The sequence below is a fragment of the Bufo gargarizans genome, chromosome 1 (genome assembly GCF_014858855.1).
Source record: "Bufo gargarizans isolate SCDJY-AF-19 chromosome 1, ASM1485885v1, whole genome shotgun sequence".
NCBI lineage: Eukaryota > Metazoa > Chordata > Amphibia > Anura > Bufonidae > Bufo > Bufo gargarizans.
Genome location: NC_058080.1, coordinates 105948759 through 105972073, shown reverse-complemented (window position 1 = coordinate 105972073; position 23315 = coordinate 105948759). Strand labels below are relative to the sequence as shown.

The 23315-nt window shown below is 45.1% G+C and overlaps 1 protein-coding gene across 1 annotated transcript in view; it reads right to left on the bottom strand.

The window, feature by feature from the left end:
• Positions 1–23315, bottom strand: part of GALNTL6 (polypeptide N-acetylgalactosaminyltransferase like 6) — a 1751703-nt gene that overhangs the window by 649902 nt on the left and 1078486 nt on the right. The window contains exon 4 of the mRNA XM_044276251.1: positions 4764–4949. Coding sequence (XP_044132186.1) covers positions 4764–4949 — 186 coding nt within the window. The remainder of the gene's footprint in view (positions 1–4763; positions 4950–23315) is intronic.

Below are 23315 nucleotides of genomic sequence, written 5' to 3'. Positions count from 1 at the left end.
TGGTGCAGAAGTTCATTCACAACTACCCCGACATGTCAGAGCTGCTGCATAAAGTGCGGGCCGTCTGTTCGCGCTTCCGGCATTCACATCCTGCCGCTGCTCGCCTGTCTGCGCTACAGCGTAACTTCGGCCTTCCCGCTCACCGCCTCATATGCGACGTGCCCACCAGGTGGAACTCCACCTTGCACATGCTGGACAGACTGTGCGAGCAGCAGCAGGCCATAGTGGAGTTTCAGCTGCAGCACCACTTCACCACCAATGACTGGGCCTCCATGCGAGACCTGTGTGCCCTGTTGTGCTGTTTCGAGTACTCCACCAACATGGCCAGTGGCGATGATGCCGTTATCAGCGTTACAATACCACTTCTATGTCTCCTTGAGAAAACACTTAGGGTGATGATGGAAGAGGAGGTGGCCCAGGAGGAGGAGGGGTCATTTTTTAGCACTTTCAGACCAGTCTCTTCGAAGTGACTCAGAGGGAGGTTTTTTGCAACAGCAGAGGCCAGGTACAAATGTGGCCAGCCAGGGCCCACTACTGGAGGACGAGGAGGACGAGGATGAGGAGGAGGTGGAGGAGGATGAGGATGAAGCATGGTCACAGCGGGGTGGCACCCAATGCAGCTCGGGCCCATCACTGGTGCGTGGCTGGGGGGAAACGCAGGACGATGACAATACGCCTCCCACAGAGGACAGCTTGTCCATACCTCTGGGCAGCCTGGCACACATGAGCGACTACATGCTGCAGTGCCTGCGCAACGACAGCAGAGTTGCCCACATTTTAACGTGTGCGGACTACTGGGTTGCCACCCTGCTGGATCCACGGTACAAAGACAATGTGCCCACCTTACTTCCTGCACTGGAGCGTGATAGGAAGATGCGCGATTACAAGCGCACATTGGTAGATGCGCTACTGAGAGCATTCCCAAATGTCACAGGGGAACAAGTGGAAGCCCAAGGCCAAGGCAGAGGAGGAGCAAGAGGTCGCCAAGGCAGCTGTGTCACGGCCAGCTCCTCTTAGGGCAGGGTTAGCATGGCAGAGATGTGGAAAAGTTTTGCCAACACGCCACAGCTAACTGCACCACCACCTGATACGCAACGTGTTAGCAGGAGGCAACATTTCACTAACATGGTGGAACAGTACGTGTGCACACCCCTCCACGTACTGACTGATGGTTCGGCCCCATTCAACTTCTGGGTTTCTAAATTATCCACGTGGCCAGAGCTAGCCTTTTATGCCTTGGAGGTGCTGGCCTGCCCGGCGACCAGCGTTTTGTCTGAACGTGTATTCAGCACGGCAGGGGGTGTCATTACAGACAAACGCAGCCGCCTGTCTACAGCCAATGTGGACAAGCTGACGTTCATAAAAATGAACCGGGCATGGATCCCACAGGACCTGTCCATCCCTTGTGCAGATTAGACATTAACTACCTCCCCTTAACCATATATTATTGTACTTCAGGGCACTTCCTCATTCAATCCTATTTTTATTTTCATTTTACTATTATATTGCGGGGCAACCCAAAGTTGAATAAACCTTTCCTCTGTCTGGGTGCCGGGGCCTAAATATATGACAATGGACTGTTCCAATGTTGGGTGACGTGAAGCATGATTCTCTGCTATGACATAAAGACTGATTCTCTGCTGACATGAAGCCAGATTCTCTGTTACGGGACCTCTCTCCTCTGCCTGGGTGCCTGGGCCAAATATCTGACAATGGACTGTTCCAGTGTTGGGTGTCGTGAAGCATGATTCTCTGCTATGACATGAAGACTGATTCTCTGCTGACATGAAGCCATATTCTCTGTTACGGGACCTCTCTCCTCTGCCTGGATGCCGGGGCCTAAATATCTGACAATGGACTGTTCCAGTGGTGGGTGACGTGAAGCATGATTCTCTGCTATGACATGAAGACTGATTCTCTGCTGACATGAAGACTGATTCTCTGTTATGGGACCTCTCTCCTCTGCCTGGGTGCCGTGGCCTAAATATATGACAATGGACTGTTACAGTGGTGGGTGATGTGAAGCCTGATTCTCTGCTATGACATGAAGACTGATTCTCTGCTGACATTAAGCCAGATTCTCTGTTACGGGACCTCTCTCCTCTGCCTGGGTGCCTGGGCCCAAATATCTGACAATGGACTGTACCAGTGTTGGGTGACGTAAAGCATGATTCTCTGCTATGACATGAAGACTGATTCTCTGCTGACATGAAGCCAGATTCTCTGTTACGGGACCTCTCTCCTCTGCCTGGGTGCCTGGGCCTAAATATCTGACAATGGACTGTTACAGTGGTGGGTGACGTGAAGCCTGATTCTCTGCTATGACATGAAGACTGATTCTCTGCTGACATGAAGCCAGATTCTCTGTTACGGGACCTCTCTCCTCTGCCTGGGTGCCTGGGCCTAAATATCTGACAATGGACTGTTCCAGTGTTGGGTGACGTAAAGCCTGATTCTCTGCTATGACATGAAGACTGATTCTCTGCTGACATGAAGCCAGATTCTCTGTTCCGGGACCTCTCTCCTCTGCCTGGGTGCCGGGGCCTAAATATATGACAATGGAATGTTCCAGATTTGGCTGACGTGAAGCCTGATTCTCTGCTATGACATGAAGACTGATTCTCTGCTGGCATGAAGTCAGATTCTCTGTTATGGGACCTCTCTCCTCTGCCTGGGTGCCGGGGCCTAAATTTATGACAATGGACTGTTACAGTGGTGGGTGACGTGAAGCCAGATTCTCTGCTATGGGACCTCTCTCCAATTGATATTGGTTAATTTTTATTTATTTTATTTTTATTTTAATTCATTTCCCTATCCACATTTGTTTGCAGGGAATTTACCTACATGTTGCTGCAGCCCTCTAGCCCTTTCCTGGGCTGTTTTACATCCTTTTTAGTGCCGAAAAGTTCGGGTCCCCATTGACTTCAATGGGGTTCGGGTTCGGGACGAAGTTCGGGTCGGGTTCGGATCCCGAACCCGAACATTTCCGGGAAGTTCGGTCGAACTTCTCGAACCCAAATATCCAGTTGTTCGCTCAACTGTACCTGTGAGTCATCCTCCCCAGGCACCTTCTAAAAGGGGGAGGTGTGGCACACTGAGCATGAGTGCTTGGCCTGTGTTCTGGGGACTCAGAGCTCCCCCTTATTAAAAAAAAAAACTGTCCCTTCTCTCCCTCTCCATCTTCCCCCACATCCTAAACCAGACCACCGCCATAAACTTCTTAGTCCCTGACCCAAAGGTGAAAACGATCACTGGCCTCCAGGACACTTTATAAAAACATGCCTGTATAGTGGACAGCTTCAAAGGGGTTTATTACTTTATGATAGGGGCATGCTTCCGGAGGGTGGGGGCAAGCTGCTCTCCATACCTCGCTGTCATTGGGAAAATCCCAAAATACTGCAGAGCTGAAAAATGAGCCCACAATTATCGGGCGGGCATTCTCCTGTGTAGAGTTATGGGCAGAAATCCATTTAAGACCAGATTTCAGCGTGACTGACCGGTCATAATAGTCACAGCCAACCCAAATGTCACACTCTAAAGGTGGGTTTACAGATTGCCTGGACCAATTCTTATAAATTGGACAGAGCAGATTGTACTGAGTTCCCCATTTTGAGGCCAATCTGATTGAATGAGAATCCGTGTCTTTCTGTCTTGCCACAGGACCTGATAGCTGCAAGTCTCTGTGTGAGTAAAGTAGGCGTCAGTTTTCTTTCATCCTTTTTATTTTAAAAACTGTTCTGTGTATATTTGTATGCTTCTGTTTTTTACATCTTTCAATTTTTATTAAAACCAATTATTTAACCTAGCACGGGCAATATTTTTTAAGGCAATTAGAGTTCCTAATTTTCAGCTACCTGTTTGCTTTAAAATGCGAATCTCAGAAGTTTATTAGTTGTTAGAAGGATCTGGCAACAATTTGATCTTCCGTGCAATCTGGTAGATTCTAGGAAGCAGAGTGATCAAATTCGATAGTGTGTGTAGTGTCAGTACTTGTCCTGATTGACCGCTGGGACCTGATCCCGGTCTGATCAGGTACTGCGACCTGGGGAATCGGGCAAGATCCTGACATGGGGTACCCACATGGTCTGAGACAACAGCTAGGAAATTTAGAAAGGATAAAGAGCATGTGGTTATGAAAGCATGGTTTTTCCCAGATGTTTTCTTCCTTCTTTGAACACAGAAAATCCACAATATCTTTCCCCATTCCACCTCTGCATATAGTCTAAGCTTTGCTACTGGAAATGGACCATTTTTACTATTTAAAACCAAAGGTTGCACCATTCTGTCAGGAGCACACATAGCTGCCTCTGTCTGCTCCACTCCGTTAAAACCTCTGCATAGCACATCGGTGCAAGATACCATAACACCAATGTGCTAAGTCAGGCTTTCGCAGAGCACAGTAAGGCAGAATCATTGATGCAGACAGGAGCAGCTATTCGTGCTTCTGCCAGCTTGGTACAACCACTATGGTGCCTAACAGTGAGAATGGTGATCACTGCAGGGCATGTTGTAGAACACAGAATCCGTACACCACATATATGACTACAATGTATGGATTCTGTATGCGCTGCAGTGAAAGCGCCACAGAAAGGCCTAAACTTTGGGAGCATGTTTTGCTAGAGCAAAATCAATTAATCAAAATCAAATATATCTCAATATATTTAATATATAATTCATTTTATATTAAAACATTAAATGTTAAGTACACTTTAGCCTTAACTACCAGCTAGTATTTTACTAACCCATTACTTAAAATTACTTACTCAGTAAAGGGGGGAGCCAGTTCACATTGACTTCACAGTGGGAGTCTAGAAATGTTAAAACCTCTCCTTTAGCCATAGATGCTCCCAGTAACCTGGTGCGAATTAGCCCTTCCCGTTTCTTGGTGCGCACAATTCTGACCTTTGGATAATATGACATGTATTCCTCTAGGTTTTCCTTTAGATGGTCTGTGAAGAAAAAAAAATGCACTGAATGGTTTATTGAAAAAAAAAAAAACATTTGCCACATTAATAAATAATTTTATATATATATATATATATATATATATATATATATATCATGCAAGAAACTAATCCACATATACTAGACACATGAAAACACAACTAAGAAAATGTATTTTTTAAAGAAGTCACTAAGAAAAGACAATCTTGGTTGGATCGTTTGCTGATGCCAATATGAATTTTCCTTAGGGCCAAGAAATAATCTATTCATATATTTATGAAAACATCTGTAAGGTCCTTATGCTTATCTGTTTTAGCAGCTGTTGGAGACTGAATGGAGTCTCATTAGGGTGGCCACCAAAAGCAGACACCATATGATAATTATGGACTGATTGGCTGAACTGCATTGCATCTGTGACCACATGATGCCACTTGGCCAGTTGGGACAGGATGTGTCATAATTGGCATAAAATGCACAAAAAAGGAAATCAGGGTACCGATAAAGTGTAAGTGTAAGCAATATCATCCTTTGAATAACAAAACACTAACCAGCTTATAGAGGCTCTTTTTAAGGGATCCATCTGGTAAGAAATTCTCATATATTGGCACACGTGAGTTGAAGAAAGAACTTATTAAATATGACAAAGACCAGTGTTTTATAAATCAGTCTTACTCTCTGGTCTGCTGTCATCCTATGCACCATAATTATTAATAGGGACATGTATCTAAATAATTATGGTGCACCTTGGGTGTTGATGTAATGAGAGTCACTATATTATACTGAGTTCCCCATTTTGAGGCCAATCTGATTGAATGAGGATCCATGTCTTTCTGTCTTGCCACAGGACCTGATAGCTGCAAGTCTCTGTGTGAGTAAAGTAGGCGTCAGTTTTCTTTCATCCTTTTTATTTTAAAAACTGTTCTGTGTATATTTGTATGTTTCTGTTTTTTGCATCTTTCAATTTTTATTGATGCAGGCTTCATCAACATGGGACCCAGTGCCAGATGCTTGGTCCCTCTTACTAAATGTTAGTTGAGTATGCTTAGTCAGTGGAGATCAAAAGATAACCACTGCTGGGATCACCCTCTCATTTCCTTGTGGTGTCCCTCTGCTACCCCTGCTCACAGGCAGAACACCCACCCCAACAGGGATGAGCCCACCTCTCATGGCTAAGCCCACCATAAGTCCTATAGTGACCCAGTTATCTAAAAGAATACCCAGTATCCTGACAGGGATTAGGAGGTATTGGGTGGTATCTATTTATTATTCCTTCTTTCACCATTTGTAGGCTCCACAATAAAAAAAAAAAAAAAATTAAGTATTTTGTCTCGTGTTTGTTAGCTCTACATACAGATTCTATTTTTTAGATGTCATTTATTATACATAATTTTTGAAAAGCATTATTTATAGGCATAGAAGAGGGAGGTAGGAAGAGGAGGGCTAAGGGCTATCAATAAAATATACAAAGTGCCACTAGAATATGAGGTTAGATGATTCTCTGCAAGAACACTTCAATTGAGGTCCACACAGGTCCGTCTATAGATGAATATATAGGACTAGACCCTTTATGGCCAATTATAGTCAGAAAGGTATCCTTTAAATAAAAAAGAACCAATTTTGAGTGATCACAAAATGCTACAAAAAAAAAACTGAACGATAAATGTTCATTTTGACCCTGGAGATTCATAGTCATTACCCTTGAAATCCACTGGGCCTCTTTTTGGAGAATTCCTTTATCCCAGTTCCTTTTTTCAGTGAAGAACGGACAACCTCAGTAGTGTTGAGCGCAAATATTCTAATAACGAATATTAATCGCAAATATCGCAACTTTGCTACTTTGCGATTATTACAAATATAGTGTTATATATATTCGCTATATCGAATATTCGTCATTTTTTTCATCTGAAAACACAATTCCTCCCTGCTTCTTTCTTTTGAGTCAATGAGTCATTGGCCCACAAGCAACTTAAGCAGGAAGGAATCATGTTCTCATATGGAAAATAAAATATTGAATATTCTAAAAAACTAATATATAGCAATATAGGGAATATATTAGTTATTTTCAATATTTTTTTCCAATCTGTACGGTCGTTCGCATACTCCTCACCGACAAGCGTCCCCGTCACCATGGGAACGCCTGTGGGTTAGAAAATACCATCGGATCTGAGTTTTCCCTGAGATCGTGAAAACTCAGATCCGATGGTATATTCTAACCCACAGGCGTTCCCATGGTGACGGGGACGCTTGTCGGGGAGGAGTATTCCAAAGTGGAATAACAGTACAGATTGAAAAAAAAATAAGACGAATATTCTAAATAACTAATATATTCGCTATATTGCTATAATTTAGTTTTTTCGAATATTCGTAATATTCATCATATTAAAAATTTTAGAATATGACGAATATTCTAAAAAACAAGTTATAGCAATATAGCGAATATTTGTGAAATACACATATAGACTGCAATTTAGCTAATATAGTGATATAGTATATATTTTTTTAATAGTGTAATTTTTTTCCAAATCTGAACTTCAGAAGAGAAAAAAAATATTATAGCACTTTATTAGCTAAATTGCAGTCTATATGTGTATTTTGCGAATATTCGCTATATTGCTATAACTTAGTTTTTCAGAATATTCATAATATTGTAAAACAATAATATATAGCAATATAGCGAATATTCATAAAATTCACATATTAGCCATAGCCATAGCCAGCTAATAGGAAAGTTGCCTTATACAGTTAAAAGAAAATAGCTAAAGGCGAAGAATTAAATCACATATTATTCGCGATAAATAGAATAATGACAAATATTCGATTTCGACGAATATAAGACAAATATTCAATCCAATATTCGCGAAATATCACAAAATCGAATATGGCACCTCCCGCTCATCACTAAACCTCAGTAACCTGGAACCCAAGTGTCCTTGAATCCCTCCCCCATGGCATTCCATCATATAATTTACCAAATGGGTATCATGTTTGTGGTTGATGTCCTAAGGCTCCATTCACACGTCCGCAAAATGGGTCCGCATCCTTTCCGCAATTTTGCGGAAAGGGTGCGGACCCATTCATTCTCTATGGGGACGGAATGTGCTGTCCGCATCCACATTTGCGGATCCGCACTTCCGCATCCGTGCTTCCGTTTCCGCAAAAAAATAGAACATGTCCTATTCTTGTCTGCAATTGCGGACAAGAACAGGCATATTCTATTATGTCGGCAATGTGCGGTCCGCAAAATGCGGAAAGCACATTGCCGCTTTCCGTGTTTTGCGGATCCGTGTCTCCGTGTATCCGCAAAACACATTGCGGACGTGTGAATACAGCCTTAGGCCTCTTTCACACTACAGTATGTCCGTTTCAGTGTTTTGCGGTCCGTTTTTCACGGATCCGTTATTCAGTTTTTTTGCTTCCGTTGTGGTTCCGTTTCCGTTCCGTTTTTCCGTATGGCATATACAGTATACAGTAATTACATTGAAAAAATTGGGCTGGGCATAACATTTTTAATAGATGGTTCAGCAAAAAACGGAACGGATACGTTTTTTTTGCGGACCCATTGACTTGAATGGAGCCACGGACCGTGATTTGCGGCAAAATATAGGACATGTTCTATCTTTCAACGGAACGGAAAAACGGAAATACGGAAATGGAATGCATACGGAACACATTCCGTTTTTTTTTGCGGAACCATTGAAATGAATGGTACCATATACGGAACGCAAAAAACGGACCGCAAAACGGAAAAAAAAAACGGTAGTGTGAAAGAGGCCTAATTCTCATTTTGTGTTACTGACATAGTTTAGAGGGGAGGTACACATACAGTACATAAATACAGCACCCCACTGGTCTTGCAGTTTGAAAAACGTAGATGCACTCAGAAAGCTTTAGAATTTTATGACATAGGGGCACACAACATACCCCCCAAATTTTTACATTCCCAACAGTTCGCATTCTAAACAGATTTTATCAGGTTTTTTTAACTGTGCGCTAGCCGATCCCTGATCGATCTTCCTTTTCTAAATGTGTCTGAGGGATAATATGTTAGTACCTCACTTATGTCAGGGTCCATTTAAAGAATATTCCAGTGTTTCCTCAGGACTTCAAACACATTTTATTTTAATTATCAAAGGTGCCTATTACCCTTATGGGATTCTCACACTCTTCTACTTTTTGTTTCCGTGGTTGTAATAGATTGCTACAATTTAAAGAGAGGTAGTGTTTATATACCTTACTTAGAACCTATCTCAAATGTCCTCTTTGTAACTCTGTCCTTCAGTTCACTCGATTTCTACAGAAAGGCAGATGTGCTCAAACAGTTCCTATTGATTCTCGTGTATTGGCCTTTTTTGTATTCTTTTCCTCAAAGGTAGGAGATGTTGGCTTTCCCAATAAAGCAAACTATTAGTAGCTGTATGCTTCCGATATACCTCTGTATGAAGTCCACCATCCCTTTTAGGGATTGTAATATAAAGAATGGGAATACAATGTTTATTATATTCCTTTTGAGATGTTCCACAAAATCCCTGTGGGAGTTCAACAATCCATCCCACAATATAAGCATGTCATCAATAAACCTCCTCCAGAAAAACATGTTGGTTGTCCATTGTTGCTCCTCCTCCCTAAACACCACTCTATCCTCCCAGCAACAAGTTTACATATGTAAAGGCACATAGGCTGCCCCTAGGGGTACCCCTGATCTGGTGGTAGTATCTGAATTCAAATAAAAAATAATTATGGAGGAGAATAGATTTCAGAAAAAACTGATTGTGTGCCTGATTTAAATTCCCCTAGTCACATGATAGTGTCCAACAGCCTTAAAGGGGTTCTGCACTTTCAATTTACTGATGATCTATCCTCTGGATAGATCATCAGCTTCTGATCGGCCGGGGTCCGACACCCGGGACCCCCGCCGATCAGCTGTTTGAGAAGGCAGCGGCGCTCCAGCAGCGCCGCGGCCTTCTCACTGTTTACCGCCGGGCCGCCCGCCCACTGACGTCACGACTTGTATCAACTACAGTGGGCGCGGCTAAGCTCTGTTCACTTGAATGGAGCTTAGCCGCGCCCACTCTAGTTGATACAAGTCGTGACGTCAGTGGGCGGGCGGCCCGGCGGTAAACAGTGAGAAGGCAGCGGCGCTGCTGGAGCGCCACTGCCTTCTCAAACAGCTGATCGGCGGGGGTCCCGGGTGTCGGACCCCGGCCGATCAGAAGCTGATGATCTATCCAGAGGATAGATCATCAGTTAATTGAAAGTGCAGAACCCCTTTAAGGCCCCAATTATGTGGTATTATTTATTTTATGCACTTATATATTTTGCAGCGCTTTACAGACACTAGCATCCAACTGCCCCCAATGGGGCTCACAATCTAAGGTCCCTATCAGTATGTCTTTGGAGTGTGGGAGGAAAACCCACACAAACACAGGGAGAACATACAAACTCAATGCAGATGTTTCCCTTGGTCAGATAGATTTGAACTTAGGACACCAGCATTGCAATGCACCAGTGCTAACCACTAAGCCACCATGCTGCTATAGAGCACTTTCATATCTATTGAGGTCAATATGATCTGATCTTCCATGGTAATATCCTAAATTTTGTGGAATACGTTAGTTGTGTCTGTTATTCATGATCGTAATGATGCAACATATGGATGCAGAATTTCATCCACATAGTGTTCTGTTAGATGGAATCAATTCCCAAGATCATTGGTCTGTTTCTTATTGGAGTTACCCTTTAATGGATCTTAGGTAATGCATAAAAGGTTGGTATCTGGGATTTATTGGGGGTCATAAATTTCATCTTGTTCAAAACCCTCCATGAGAATAAGTTCTAATTTCCTCAAGACGTCACCAGTTGGATCCCCTGGTAAAAGGCCATAAAAATGTCATCAAGAAGGGAATGGCACATTTAAATAAGAATCATAATTCAGAATTACTATATTTCCACCCTTGCCAGATAGTTTAAAAATCAAGTTTTGATCAGATTCTAAATTTAGAAGGGAAGGGAAGATTTTTTTTCTGGTGTAACCAATTTAGCAGAGATGTCACTCGCTGATGTCTCTTGTGGGGGTGGCATTTTTACACCCTTTTGTTTTAGGGTAGTAAAGGGACGACCCTGCCCCCTAGCTCTTTCAACCTCAGTTAAGCCGAATGCACACGGCCGAGAGCGGTCCGTGGTAACCTGGCCTGGATTCCTCCTGAGAGCAGGAGCGCACGGCGTCATTGGTTGCTATGACACTGTGCGCTTCATGCTGCCGCTGCACTACAGTAATACACTCGTATGATCTATATGATTGTATTACTGTAGTGCAGCGGCGGCATGACGCGCACGGCATCATTGCAACCGATGACGCCGTGCGCTCCTGCTCTCAGCAGGAATCCAGGCCGGGTTACCACAGACCGCTCACGGCCGTGTGCATTCGACTTTAGGAGTGAATTTAATAGTCTAACCTCCTCCACGTCCTTGACTGGAATACTCACTCTCTCACATTTTTCCCTACCATGATTTATAAAATTTGTGGCATTTGAATTTGCGTATAAAGAAATCTATATCCTTTATTGCAGTCCTGCCCTGCCACTGACAAATTATTTGGGGGCTTAGCTTAGATAAGTTTTATAAGTATTATTTCAAGAAATCTTTTTTTTATAAAACTCTAAAATTAGCTAAAAGTGCTATCCAAAGTGAAACATAACTCCATGTACAGTAACTACTTTGAAAATTCCTAATGCAAACTGTGGCATGTTGTCGTTTAAATGGGCATTCCGGTCGTTTGATGTCATCCCCTATCCACAGGATAGAGGATAACTATTAGATCAGTGGGGGTCCTACTGCTGGGATCCCTACCAATCACAAGAATGGGAGCTCGCACCCCCTGTAGCCCCCTGAAATGAATGGAGCCACTATGGTAGGGCCGCTCCATTAAATTTCAATGGGGATTCCGTAGATAGCCAAGCGCTGTACTTGTAATGTCAGGGGACTGGAGGGGATACAGAGCTGTTTTTGTGATCAGTGGAGGTTCCAGCGGTAGGACCCCTAACAATCTAATAGATATCTCCTATCCACAGGATAGGGGATAATGTCAAACAACTGGAAATGCCCACCATTTGCTGAATAGTCTAAAGTAAATTATTCACACACATATGTTACAAATGACATAAAATGTAAAATCAGCATGACTAAATGCTGTTATGGGGAAAAACAATTTGGCAAACTGTCACCTATGATGACCAGCAGCATGAAGAAAATCAATGTTGTTTATTTCACAAAGTAAAGGATTTTTTTTTTATTCCATAAAAATACAAAGTTCCCCCCTGAAGTTATTTTATATATTCCAAGCGAGTAACATAAAATCTTTACATTTGGAACAATTCATCAAAATAAATCTCCACACGATCCATATAATTGCATTAAAATTACATTTGAAAGGAAACATTTATATTTCTCACCAAGATACCGTTCATTTTTCTAAAATATGTTTTACTGGTTACATAAAGTAATGGCATACATTGTGGGGATTATTAAGTCAAATATCACTATTTACGAAGCAAAGATTTTTACAGCAATAAACAATTTTCATTGAATTGTAATTCTCTTATCTGTAGAGTTTGTAGAAATAATTGGATTGTTATGTGTAATAATATAGCAGTTCATGTTTACTACAAAGGCAACAGTGCTAACTAACCACAGAGCCACCACGGGCAACAATGTGGCTCAACAACAGCCAGAAGCAACCAATAGACTAAAAGCACAGTTCATAGATTCTTGCAGAGGTGTCAGTGGCTGCAATCTAGGTGCCCATTCCCCACTTAAATCAATTTTCATAGGGAGCTGAGTCCAGGAGTGAATTGAAGTATTCGGATCAATTTTCTTCAGCTCTTCTGTATCTTCAGCTTTCTTCAGTTCTTCAACTATTTTCAGTTCTTAGGCTTATCTGCATAATTTATAGGCCTCATGCGCACGACTGTATGTATTTTGTGGCCTGCAAATTGCAGATTTGTAAAATACAGATACCGTCTGTGTTACAACTGTATTTTGAGTGGGCCAATTGACTTCAAGGGGTCCATAATCTGCATTTTGTGGCCAAGTATAGGGCACCTTTTTTTTTTTCTTCTGCGGAACAGACGTACAAATGCGGAGAGAATGCAGATCATCAGTGTTCTTCCCACATCCAAATGTCAATTCCACAAAGAGTCAAAATATGTCCACAACATCTGGTCCACGGACCCATTAAAGTGAATGGGTCTGCAAAAAAAAAATGTGTACAGCACACAGACCGCAACCATATTTTGCGGATCTGTGATTTGTGAACTGTAATATGGATATAGTAATGTGCATGAGGCCTCACTATGTAAAGGGCACCTATTTTTTTTCTTCTGCGGAACAGACGTACAAATGCGGAGAGAATGCAGATCATCAGTGTTCTTCCCACATCCAAATGTCAATTCCACAAAGAGTCAAAATATGTCCACAACATCTGGTCCACGGACCCATTAAAGTGAATGGGTCTGCAAAAAAAAAAATGCGTACAGCACACAGACCGCAACCATATTTTGCAGATCTGTGATTTGTGGACTGTAATATGGATATGGTAATGTGCATGAGGCCTAACTATGTAAAACAGAAAACAACATTATGTACAGATTCAAAGTATTTAAAGGGTTGCAATATTATGTTTGTTTTTTTTCTAAAAAATTTGCAATGACAGCAATAGCAAATAATGTCAAAGTGCCATCAACATACAGTATATAGCTATGGGTAGTGTTGAGCAAATAGAAGTCTTTGTGGACTTCGATTGGAATTCCAGGTTAAATTTTATTCCCTTCAAAGCGAAATTTCATCCTACTTCATGGTAGCAAATAGATTTAACCTGAAATAGTGTAAAAAGAAAAAATAAATACTTGATTCATTTGTTCGCAACGGGTCGGCTGCCGCCATCTGGCTTGAAGATCTCACACTAAATCCTGTGATCAAGGGCCGCGAGAGATTTTGTGCCAGATCTTCAAGCAAGAAGGTGGCGACCAGCCCATCACAAGCAAATGGATCAGATAAGTCTGATTTTCTAAAATATATTTTGCATTCTGTTATTTATATCAGATGACGCGATTATGTACGAACGTGGTATCTACAATGACGGAGAGTGATGCAATCACCGCTCCATCATTTGCATCTACTACTTACTGAAGAATAACTTCATGATGAAGTAATTTGTCACGAAGCAAATTTTTTTGTAAAATTTGGGGTAGAAGCTGAATCGAATTTTTGAAATAATTGGCTCATGTCTACCTATGGGTAAAAACTGCACGGTTAACACTGTTACGCTCTTTAATATTAGAAACCTTCCAAAATTATCCCTTATTGAGGGCACATGTTGTTATCATAAAAAAGGGTTGCCTCACTTCAGCTAATACTGTTAATAATGTAGACAAAGTTAACACAAGGTACTTACTAATGCATTGTAATTGTCCACAGTGTCTCCTTTGCTGGTTTGATTTATTTTTCCATCACATTGCACACTGCTAGTATCCAGGGCTTACGACCACCCTGCAATCCAGCAGCGGTGGCCATGCTTGCACACTATAGGAAAAAGCACCAGAGAGGCTGGTGCCTTTTCCTATATTTTAATACTGCACACCTTGCACGCAGCAATGATTTTGTGTTCCGCCTTCTGGAGAAAAACTGCCAGACAGGATATACACAGAGCTAGCGGCAGCTAAACTTGGCTTACATCGCGCACATTTTTAACCTATGCCAACATTATCAGTCCATAAATAACTGCAAAAGGTGCACGACAATTGCTATTGCGTAATGCTGGTAACATTCTAGTGCACCTGGTAGACCGTGCCACATGGCCTGTTATAGGTGGGGCTTGCAGCCTTATCCCTTCTCCCACTGCATGAGTGATCTTACTATGGAGGTATGCACCTTTCAGACCGTGTTCACACACCATAGGTAGTCTAGTGGTTGGACCCATGCCACACTGAGATACCTTGACTGTGGTGCAAAAGGACTCTGATGTGTTTCTGACTGGAATACATTGGCTAAAGTCTCAGTTTTTAACATCAGCCTGAGGGATTAGCTAGTGTTGTCAGTTGCATATCATTTTGGTGCACCTTTTGCAGTGATTTATGCATTTGTATATAATCATCCACGTACTACCCCATCTTGTGTGGGATGCCTTTGTGGTGCATGTAGTCCGCTGCCGACATCCTCCATTGTATGCATTTTTTGCTGGGGATTGCCGCTAGCAACGGATCACATGCGGAGGAATTGCTCCCTCGGTTATAAACATGCTACAGTGTTTGGGGTTTTTAAGCACTTCCTCCCATTTAGGCCACTTTATTTTAGTGATTTTTTAACAGTATAAGTCGCATCATTAGTTGACCAAGCTGACCATAATAGAAGCAGATCTTACCTTGGCAGTTTTTTGGAGAGGTTCTGCTTTTTTTTCCCACCGTGGCCACCACCTACTTCCTCTAATGTTACCTCCTCCTCTTTACCCTGATCCAGCTCCCAGGTCCTGTCTAACATACAATCATGTTCAGAGTCCTCAGCCTGTGCACCATTTTTTTTAATCAAACTGTGATATGTCATTGTGGGCTCCCTAGCCCTCCTCCCAATTACCTGCTCTGTATTCATCCTAAGTGCCACTGTCAATACCACTGCCCCTACTGCCACAACCATAGTGCCTCTACTATTACCACCAATGCATGTGCATGGGGTCCCCCACTTCCCCTCAACATCCTCCTCATGGCAGTTCAAATACTGACTGTTCTTACACAACTCATCAACGGGGAGACTCTATTATCTTCCATAATGGAGATTTGTTAGGGGGCAGTGAGGACAATGAGGATGCAACTGAAACTGAAAAGCTTATCTGAGGTTACAAGAAGGATGAGTAAGAAGAATACTATGTTCCCTAACTCAAAGACATGGTGTCAGACACCGACATGACCTCCATGTCATCCTACTGTGACTGAGAGGAGTGATCCATCCAGCCCACAATCTCATCCTCTTTGTCCTCAATAATAATGTGGCTCCTAACGGAAGCCAGGGACAACTGCTACTACTGGCGGATGGCTGGTGCTGCTACTGCTGTATGCACTTTAATCCACAGTCTGACATTCTGATGATGAAAAAGTGTTGTTGTTTTTTTCCTGTAATTTAGCGACAGAAGAGCAATTAAATGTCCCTCCACTTCTACAACACAATGCACACTGAAGTTAACCATTTGTAATGGTAGTAATGCAGTTTTTGCAGTAAAACGATTTTGCTATACCTGAACAGTAGAGTTGAGCGAACACCTGGATGTTCGGGTTCGAGAAGTTCGGCCGAACATCCCGGAAATGTTCGGGTTCGGGATCCGAACCCGATCCGAACTTCGTCCCGAACCCGAACCCCATTGAAGTCAATGGGGACCCGAACTTTTCGGCACTAAAAAGGCTGTAAAACAGCCCAGGAAAGAGCTAGAGGGCTGCAAAAGGCAGCAACATGTAGGTAAATCCCCTGCAAACAAATGTGGATAGGGAAATGAATTAAAATAAAAATTAAATAAATAAAAATTAACCAAAATCAATTGGAGAGAGGTTCCATAGCAGAGAATCTGGCTTCCCGTCACCCACCACTGGAACAGTCCATTCTCAGATATTTAGGCCCCGGCACCCAGGCAGAGGAGAGAGGTCCCGTAACAGAGAATCTGTCTTCATGTCAGCAGAGAATTAGTCTGCATGTCATAGCAGAGAATGAGGCTTCACGTCAGCCACCACTGCAACAGTCCATTGGCATATATTTAGGCCCAGCACCCAGGCAGAGGAGGGAGGTCCCGTAACAGAGAATCTGTCTTCATGTCAGCAGAGAATTAGTCTGCATGTCATAGCAGAGAATGAGGCTTCACGTCAGCCACCACTGCAACAGTCCATTGGCATATATTTAGGCCCAGCACACACACAGGCAGAGGAGAGAGGTCCCGTAACAGAGAATCTGGCTTCATGTCAGCAGAGAATCAGTCTGCATGTCATAGCAGAGAATGAGGCTTCACGTCAGCCACCACTGCAACAGTCCATTGGCATATATTTAGGCCCAGCACACACACAGGCAGAGGAGAGAGGTCCCGTAACAGAGAATCTGGCTTCATGTCAGCAGAGAATCAGTCTGCATGTCATAGCAGAGAATGAGGCTTCACGTCAGCCACCACTGCAACAGTCCATTGGCATATATTTAGGCCCAGCACCCAGGCAGAGGAGGGAGGTCCCGTAACAGAGAATCTGTCTTCATGTCAGCAGAGAATTAGTCTGCATGTCATAGCAGAGAATGAGGCTTCACGTCAGCCACCACTGCAACAGTCCATTGGCATATATTTAGGCCCAGCACACACACAGGCAGAGGAGAGAGGTCCCGTAACAGAGAATCTGGCTTCATGTCAGCAGAGAATCAGTCTGCATGTCATAGCAGAGAATGAGGCTTCACGTCAGCCACCACTGCAACAGTCCATTGGCATATATTTAGGCCCAGCACACACACAGGCAGAGGAGAGAGGTCCCGTAACAGAGAATCTGGCTTCATGTCAGCAGAGAATCAGTCTGCATGTCATAGCAGAGAATGAGGCTTCACGTCAGCCACCACTGCAACAGTCCATTGGCATATATTTAGGCCCAGCACACACACAGGCAGAGGAGAGAGGTCCCGTAACAGAGAATCTGGCTTCATGTCAGCAGAGAATCAGTCTGCATGTCATAGCAGAGAATGAGGCTTCACGTCAGCCACCACTGCAACAGTCCATTGGCATATATTTAGGCCCAGCACCCAGGCAGAGGAGGGAGGTCCCGTAACAGAGAATCTGTCTTCATGTCAGCAGAGAATTAGTCTGCATGTCATAGCAGAGAATGAGGCTTCACGTCAGCCACCACTGCAACAGTCCATTGGCATATATTTAGGCCCAGCACCCAGGCAGAGGAGGGAGGTCCCGTAACAGAGAATCTGTCTTCATGTCAGCAGAGAATTAGTCTGCATGTCATAGCAGAGAATGAGGCTTCACGTCAGCCACCACTGGAACAGTCCATTCTCAGATATTTAGGCCCCGGCACCCAGGCAGAGGAGAGAGGTCCCGTAACAGAGAATCTGTCTTCATGTCAGCAGAGAATTAGTCTGCATGTCATAGCAGAGAATGAGGCTTCACGTCAGCCACCACTGCAACAGTCCATTGGCATATATTTAGGCCCAGCACCCAGGCAGAGGAGAGAGGTCCCGTAACAGACAATCTGGCTTCATGTCAGCAGAGAATCAGTCTTCATATCATAGCAGAGAATCAGGCTTCACGTCACCCACCACTGTAAGAGTCAATTTTCATAAATTTAGGCCCAGAACCCAGGCAGAGGAGAAAGGTCCCGTAACAGACAATCTGGCTTCATGTCAGCAGAGAATCAGTCTTCATATCATAGCAGAGAATCAGGCTTCACGTCACCCACCACTGTAAGAGTCAATTTTCATAAATTTAGGCCCAGAACCCAGGCAGAGGAGAAAGGTCCCGTAACAGACAATCTGGCTTCATGTCAGCAGAGAATCAGTCTTCATATCATAGCAGAGAATCAGGCTTCACGTCACCCACCACTGTAAGAGTCAATTTTCATAAATTTAGGCCCAGAACCCAGGCAGAGGAGAAAGGTCCCGTAACAGACAATCTGGCTTCATGTCAGCAGAGAATCAGTCTTCATATCATAGCAGAGAATCAGGCTTCACGTCACCCACCACTGTAAGAGTCAATTTTCATAAATTTAGGCCCAGAACCCAGGCAGAGGAGAAAGGTCCCGTAACAGACAATCTGGCTTCATGTCAGCAGAGAATCAGTCTTCATATCATAGCAGAGAATCAGGCTTCACGTCACCCACCACTGTAAGAGTCAATTTTCATAAATTTAGGCCCAGAACCCAGGCAGAGGAGAAAGGTCCCGTAACAGACAATCTGGCTTCATGTCAGCAGAGAATCAGTCTTCATATCATAGCAGAGAATCAGGCTTCACGTCACCCACCACTGTAAGAGTCAATTTTCATAAATTTAGGCCCAGAACCCAGGTAGAGGAGAAAGGTCCCGTAACAGACAATCTGGCTTCATGACAGCAGAGAATCAGTCTGCATGTCATAGCAGAGAATCAGGCTTCACGTCAGCCACCACTGCAACAGTCCATTGTCATAAATTTAGGCCCAGCACCCAGGCAGAGGAGAGAGGTCCCGTAACAGACAATCTGGCTTCATGTCAGCAGAGAATTAGTCTGCATGTCATAGCAGAGAATCAGGCTTCATGTCAGCCACCACTGCAACAGTCCATTGGCATATATTTAGGCCTAGCACACAGGCAGAGGAGAGGTTCATTCAACTTTGGGTAGCATCGCAATATAATGGTAAAATGAAAATAAAAATAGGATTGAATGAGGAAGTGCCCTGGAGTCCAATAATATATGGTTATGGGGAGGTAGTTAATGTCTAATCTGGACAAGGGACGGACAGGTCCTGTGGGATCCATGCCTGGTTCATTTTTATGAACGTCAGCTTGTCCACATTGGCTGTAGACAGGCGGCTGCGTTTGTCTGTAATGACGCCCCCTGCCGTGCTGAATACACGTTCAGACAAAACGCTGGCTGCCGGGCAGGCCAGCACCTCCAAGGCATAAAAGGCTAGCTCTGGCCACGTGGACAATTTAGAGACCCAGAAGTTGAATGGGGCCGAACCATCAGTCAGTACGTGGAGGGGTGTGCACACGTACTGTTCCACCATGTTAGTAAAATGTTGCCTCCTGCTAACACGTTGCGTATCAGGTGGTGGTGCAGTTAGCTGTGGCGTGTTGACAAAAGTTTTCCACATCTCTGCCATGCTAACCCTGCCCTCAGAGGAGCTGGCCGTGACACAGCTGCCTTGGCGACCTCTTGCTCCTCCTCTGCCTTGGCCTTGGGCTTCCACTTGTTCCCCTGTGACATTTGGGAATGCTCTCAGTAGCGCGTCTACCAACGTGCGCTTGTACTCGCGCATCTTCCTATCACGCTCCAGTGCAGGAAGTAAGGTGGGCACATTGTCTTTGTAGCGTGGATCCAGCAGGGTGGCAACCCAGTAGTCCGCACAGGTTAAAATGTGGGCAACTCTGCTGTCGTTGCGCAGGCACTGCAGCATGTAGTCGCTCATGTGTGCCAGGCTGCCCAGGGGTAAGGACAAGCTGTCCTCTGTGGGAGGCGTATCGTCATCGTCCTGCCTTTCCCCCCAGCCACGCACCAGTGATGGACCCGAGCTGCGTTGGGTGCCACCCCGCTGTGACCATGCTTCATCCTCATCCTCCTCCACCTCCTCCTCATCCTCGTCCTCCTCGTCCTCCAGTAGTGGGCCCTGGCTGGCCACATTTGTACCTGGCCTCTGCTGTTGCAAAAAACCTCCCTCTGAGTCACTTCGAAGAGACTGGCCTGAAAGTGCTAAAAATGACCCCTCTTCCTCATCCTCCTCCTCCTCCTCCTGGGCCACCTCCTGTTCCATCATCGCCCTAAGTGTTTTCTCAAGGAGACATAGAAGTGGTATTGTAACGCTGATAACGGTGTCATCGCCACTGGCCATGTTGGTGGAGTACTCGAAACAGCGCAACAGGGCACACAGGTCTCGCATGGAGGCCCAGTCATTGGTGGTGAAGTGGTGCTGTTCTGTAGTGCGACTGACCCGTGCGTGCTGCAGCTGAAACTCCACTATGGCCTGCTGCTGCTCGCACAGTCTGTCCAGCATGTGCAAGGTGGAGTTCCACCTGGTGGGCACGTCGCATATGAGGCGGTGAGCGGGAAGGCCGAAGTTACGCTGTAGCGCAGACAGGCGAGCAGCAGCAGGATGTGAACGCCGGAAGCGCGAACAGACGGCCCGCACTTTATGCAGCAGCTCTGACATGTCGGGGTAGTTGTGAATGAACTTCTGCACCACCAAATTCAGCACATGCGCCAAGCAAGGGATGTGCGTCAAATTGGCTAGTCCCAGAGCTGCAACGAGATTTCGCCCATTATCACACACCACCAGGCCGGGCTTGAGGCTCACCGGCAGCAACCACTCGTCGGTCTGTTGTTCTATACCCCGCCACAACTCCTGTGCGGTGTGGGGCCTGTCCCCCAAACATATGAGTTTCAGAATGGCCTGCTGACGTTTACCCCGGGCTGTGCTGAAGTTGGTGGTGAAGGTGTGTGGCTGACTGGATGAGCAGGTGGAAGAAGAGGAGGAGGAAGCCGAGAAGGAGGAGGTGGCAACAGGAGGCAAAGAATGTTGCCCTGCGATCCTTGGCGGCGGAAGGACGTGCGCCAAACAGCTCTCCGCCTGGGGCCCAGCTGCCACTACATTTACCCAGTGTGCAGTTAGGGAGATATAGCGTCCCTGGCCGTGCTTACTGGTCCACGTATCTGTGGTTAGGTGGACCTTGCTACAGATGGCGTTGCGCAGTGCACACTTGATTTTATCGGATACTTGGTTGTGCAGGGAAGGCACGGCTCTCTTGGAGAAGTAGTGCCGGCTGGGAACAACATACTGTGGGACAGCAAGCGACATGAGCTGTTTGAAGCTGTCTGTGTCCACCAGCCTAAATGACAGCATTTCATAGGCCAGTAGTTTAGAAATGCTGGCATTCAGGGCCAGGGATCGAGGGTGGCTAGGTGGGAATTTACGCTTTCTATCAAATGTTTGTGAGATGGAGAGCTGAACGCTGGCGTGTGACATGGTTGAGACGCTTGGTGACGGAGGTGGTGGTGGTGGTGTTGGTGGTACATCCCCTGTTTGCTGGGCGGCAGGTGCCAACGTTCCTCCAGAGGCGGAGGAAGAGGCCGAGGCGGCAGCAGCAGAATAGGCCGAGGCGGCAGCAGCAGAAGAGGTAGCAGGGGGAGCCTGAGTGACTTCCTTGGTTTTAAGGTGTTTACTCCACTGCAGTTCATGCTTTGCATGCAGGTGCCTGGTCATGCAGGTTGTGCTCAGGTTCAGAACGTTAATGCCTCGCTTCAGGCTCTGATGGCACAGCGTGCAAACCACTCGGGTCTTGTCGTCAGCACATTGTTTGAAGAAGTGCCATGCCAGGGAACTCCTTGAAGCTGCCTTTGGGGTGCTCGGTCCCAGATGGCGGCGGTCAGTAGCAGGCGGAGTCTCTTGGCGGCGGGTGTTCTGCTTTTGCCCACTGCTCCCTCTTTTGCTACGCTGTTGGCTCGGTCTCACCACTGCCTCTTCCTCCGAACTGTGAAAGTCAGTGGCACGACCTTCATTCCATGTGGGGTCTAGGACCTCATCGTCCCCTGCATCGTCTTCCACCCAGTCTTGATCCCTGACCTCCTGTTCAGTCTGCACACTGCAGAAAGACGCAGCAGTTGGCACCTGTGTTTCGTCATCATCAGAGACATGCTGAGGTGGTATTCCCATGTCCTCATCATCAGGAAACATAAGTGGTTGTGCGTCAGTGCATTCTATGTCTTTCACCGCTGGGGAAGGGCTAGGTGGATGCCCTTGGGAAACCCTGCCAGCGGAGTCTTCAAACAGCATAAGAGACTGCTGCATAACTTGAGGCTGAGACAGTTTCCCTGGTATGCATGGGGGTGATGTGACAGACTGATGGGGTTGGTTTTCAGGCGCCATCTGTGCGCTTTCTGCAGAAGACTGGGTGGGAGATAATGTGAACGTGCTGGATCCACTGTCGGCCACCCAATTGACTAATGCCTGTACCTGCTCAGGCCTTACCATCCTTAGAACGGCATTGGGCCCCACCATATATCGCTGTAAATTCTGGCGGCTACTGGGACCTGAAGTAGTTGGTACACTAGGACGTGTGGATGTGGCAGAACGGCCACGTCCTCTCCCAGCACCAGAGGGTCCACTAACACCACCACGACCATGTCCACGTCCGCGTCCCTTACTAGATGTTTTTCTCATTGTTATGGTTCACCACAACAAGAAATATATTATTTGGCCCAATGTATTGTATTCAAATTCAGCGGGATATAAATTTGAGGCCTAGTATTTAGGCGCTGGGTGACCGGTATGGATTTAGTGACAGAATTAGACTTGGAAATGCACAGAAGCGTGTGTGTGTGAAGTTATTCTGAATGACCCAATGTGCACCTTGAATATTATATACCCTTTTAGGGATAGATTTCAAATAGCTCTGATATAGCAGAAACCACTAAATTATGAAATTGCTAAATTGGGAATTGTACTTCAACCCAGAACAAAAAATGTGCTTTGACGGACACTAAATATCTTGCCCAGCAACAACAGTACAACGGTGGGTAACGAGAGATTTAGAGGGAATTAAATTTGAGGCCTAGTATTTAGGCGCTGGGTCACCGGTATGGATTTAGTGACAGAATTAGACTTGGAAATACACAGTAG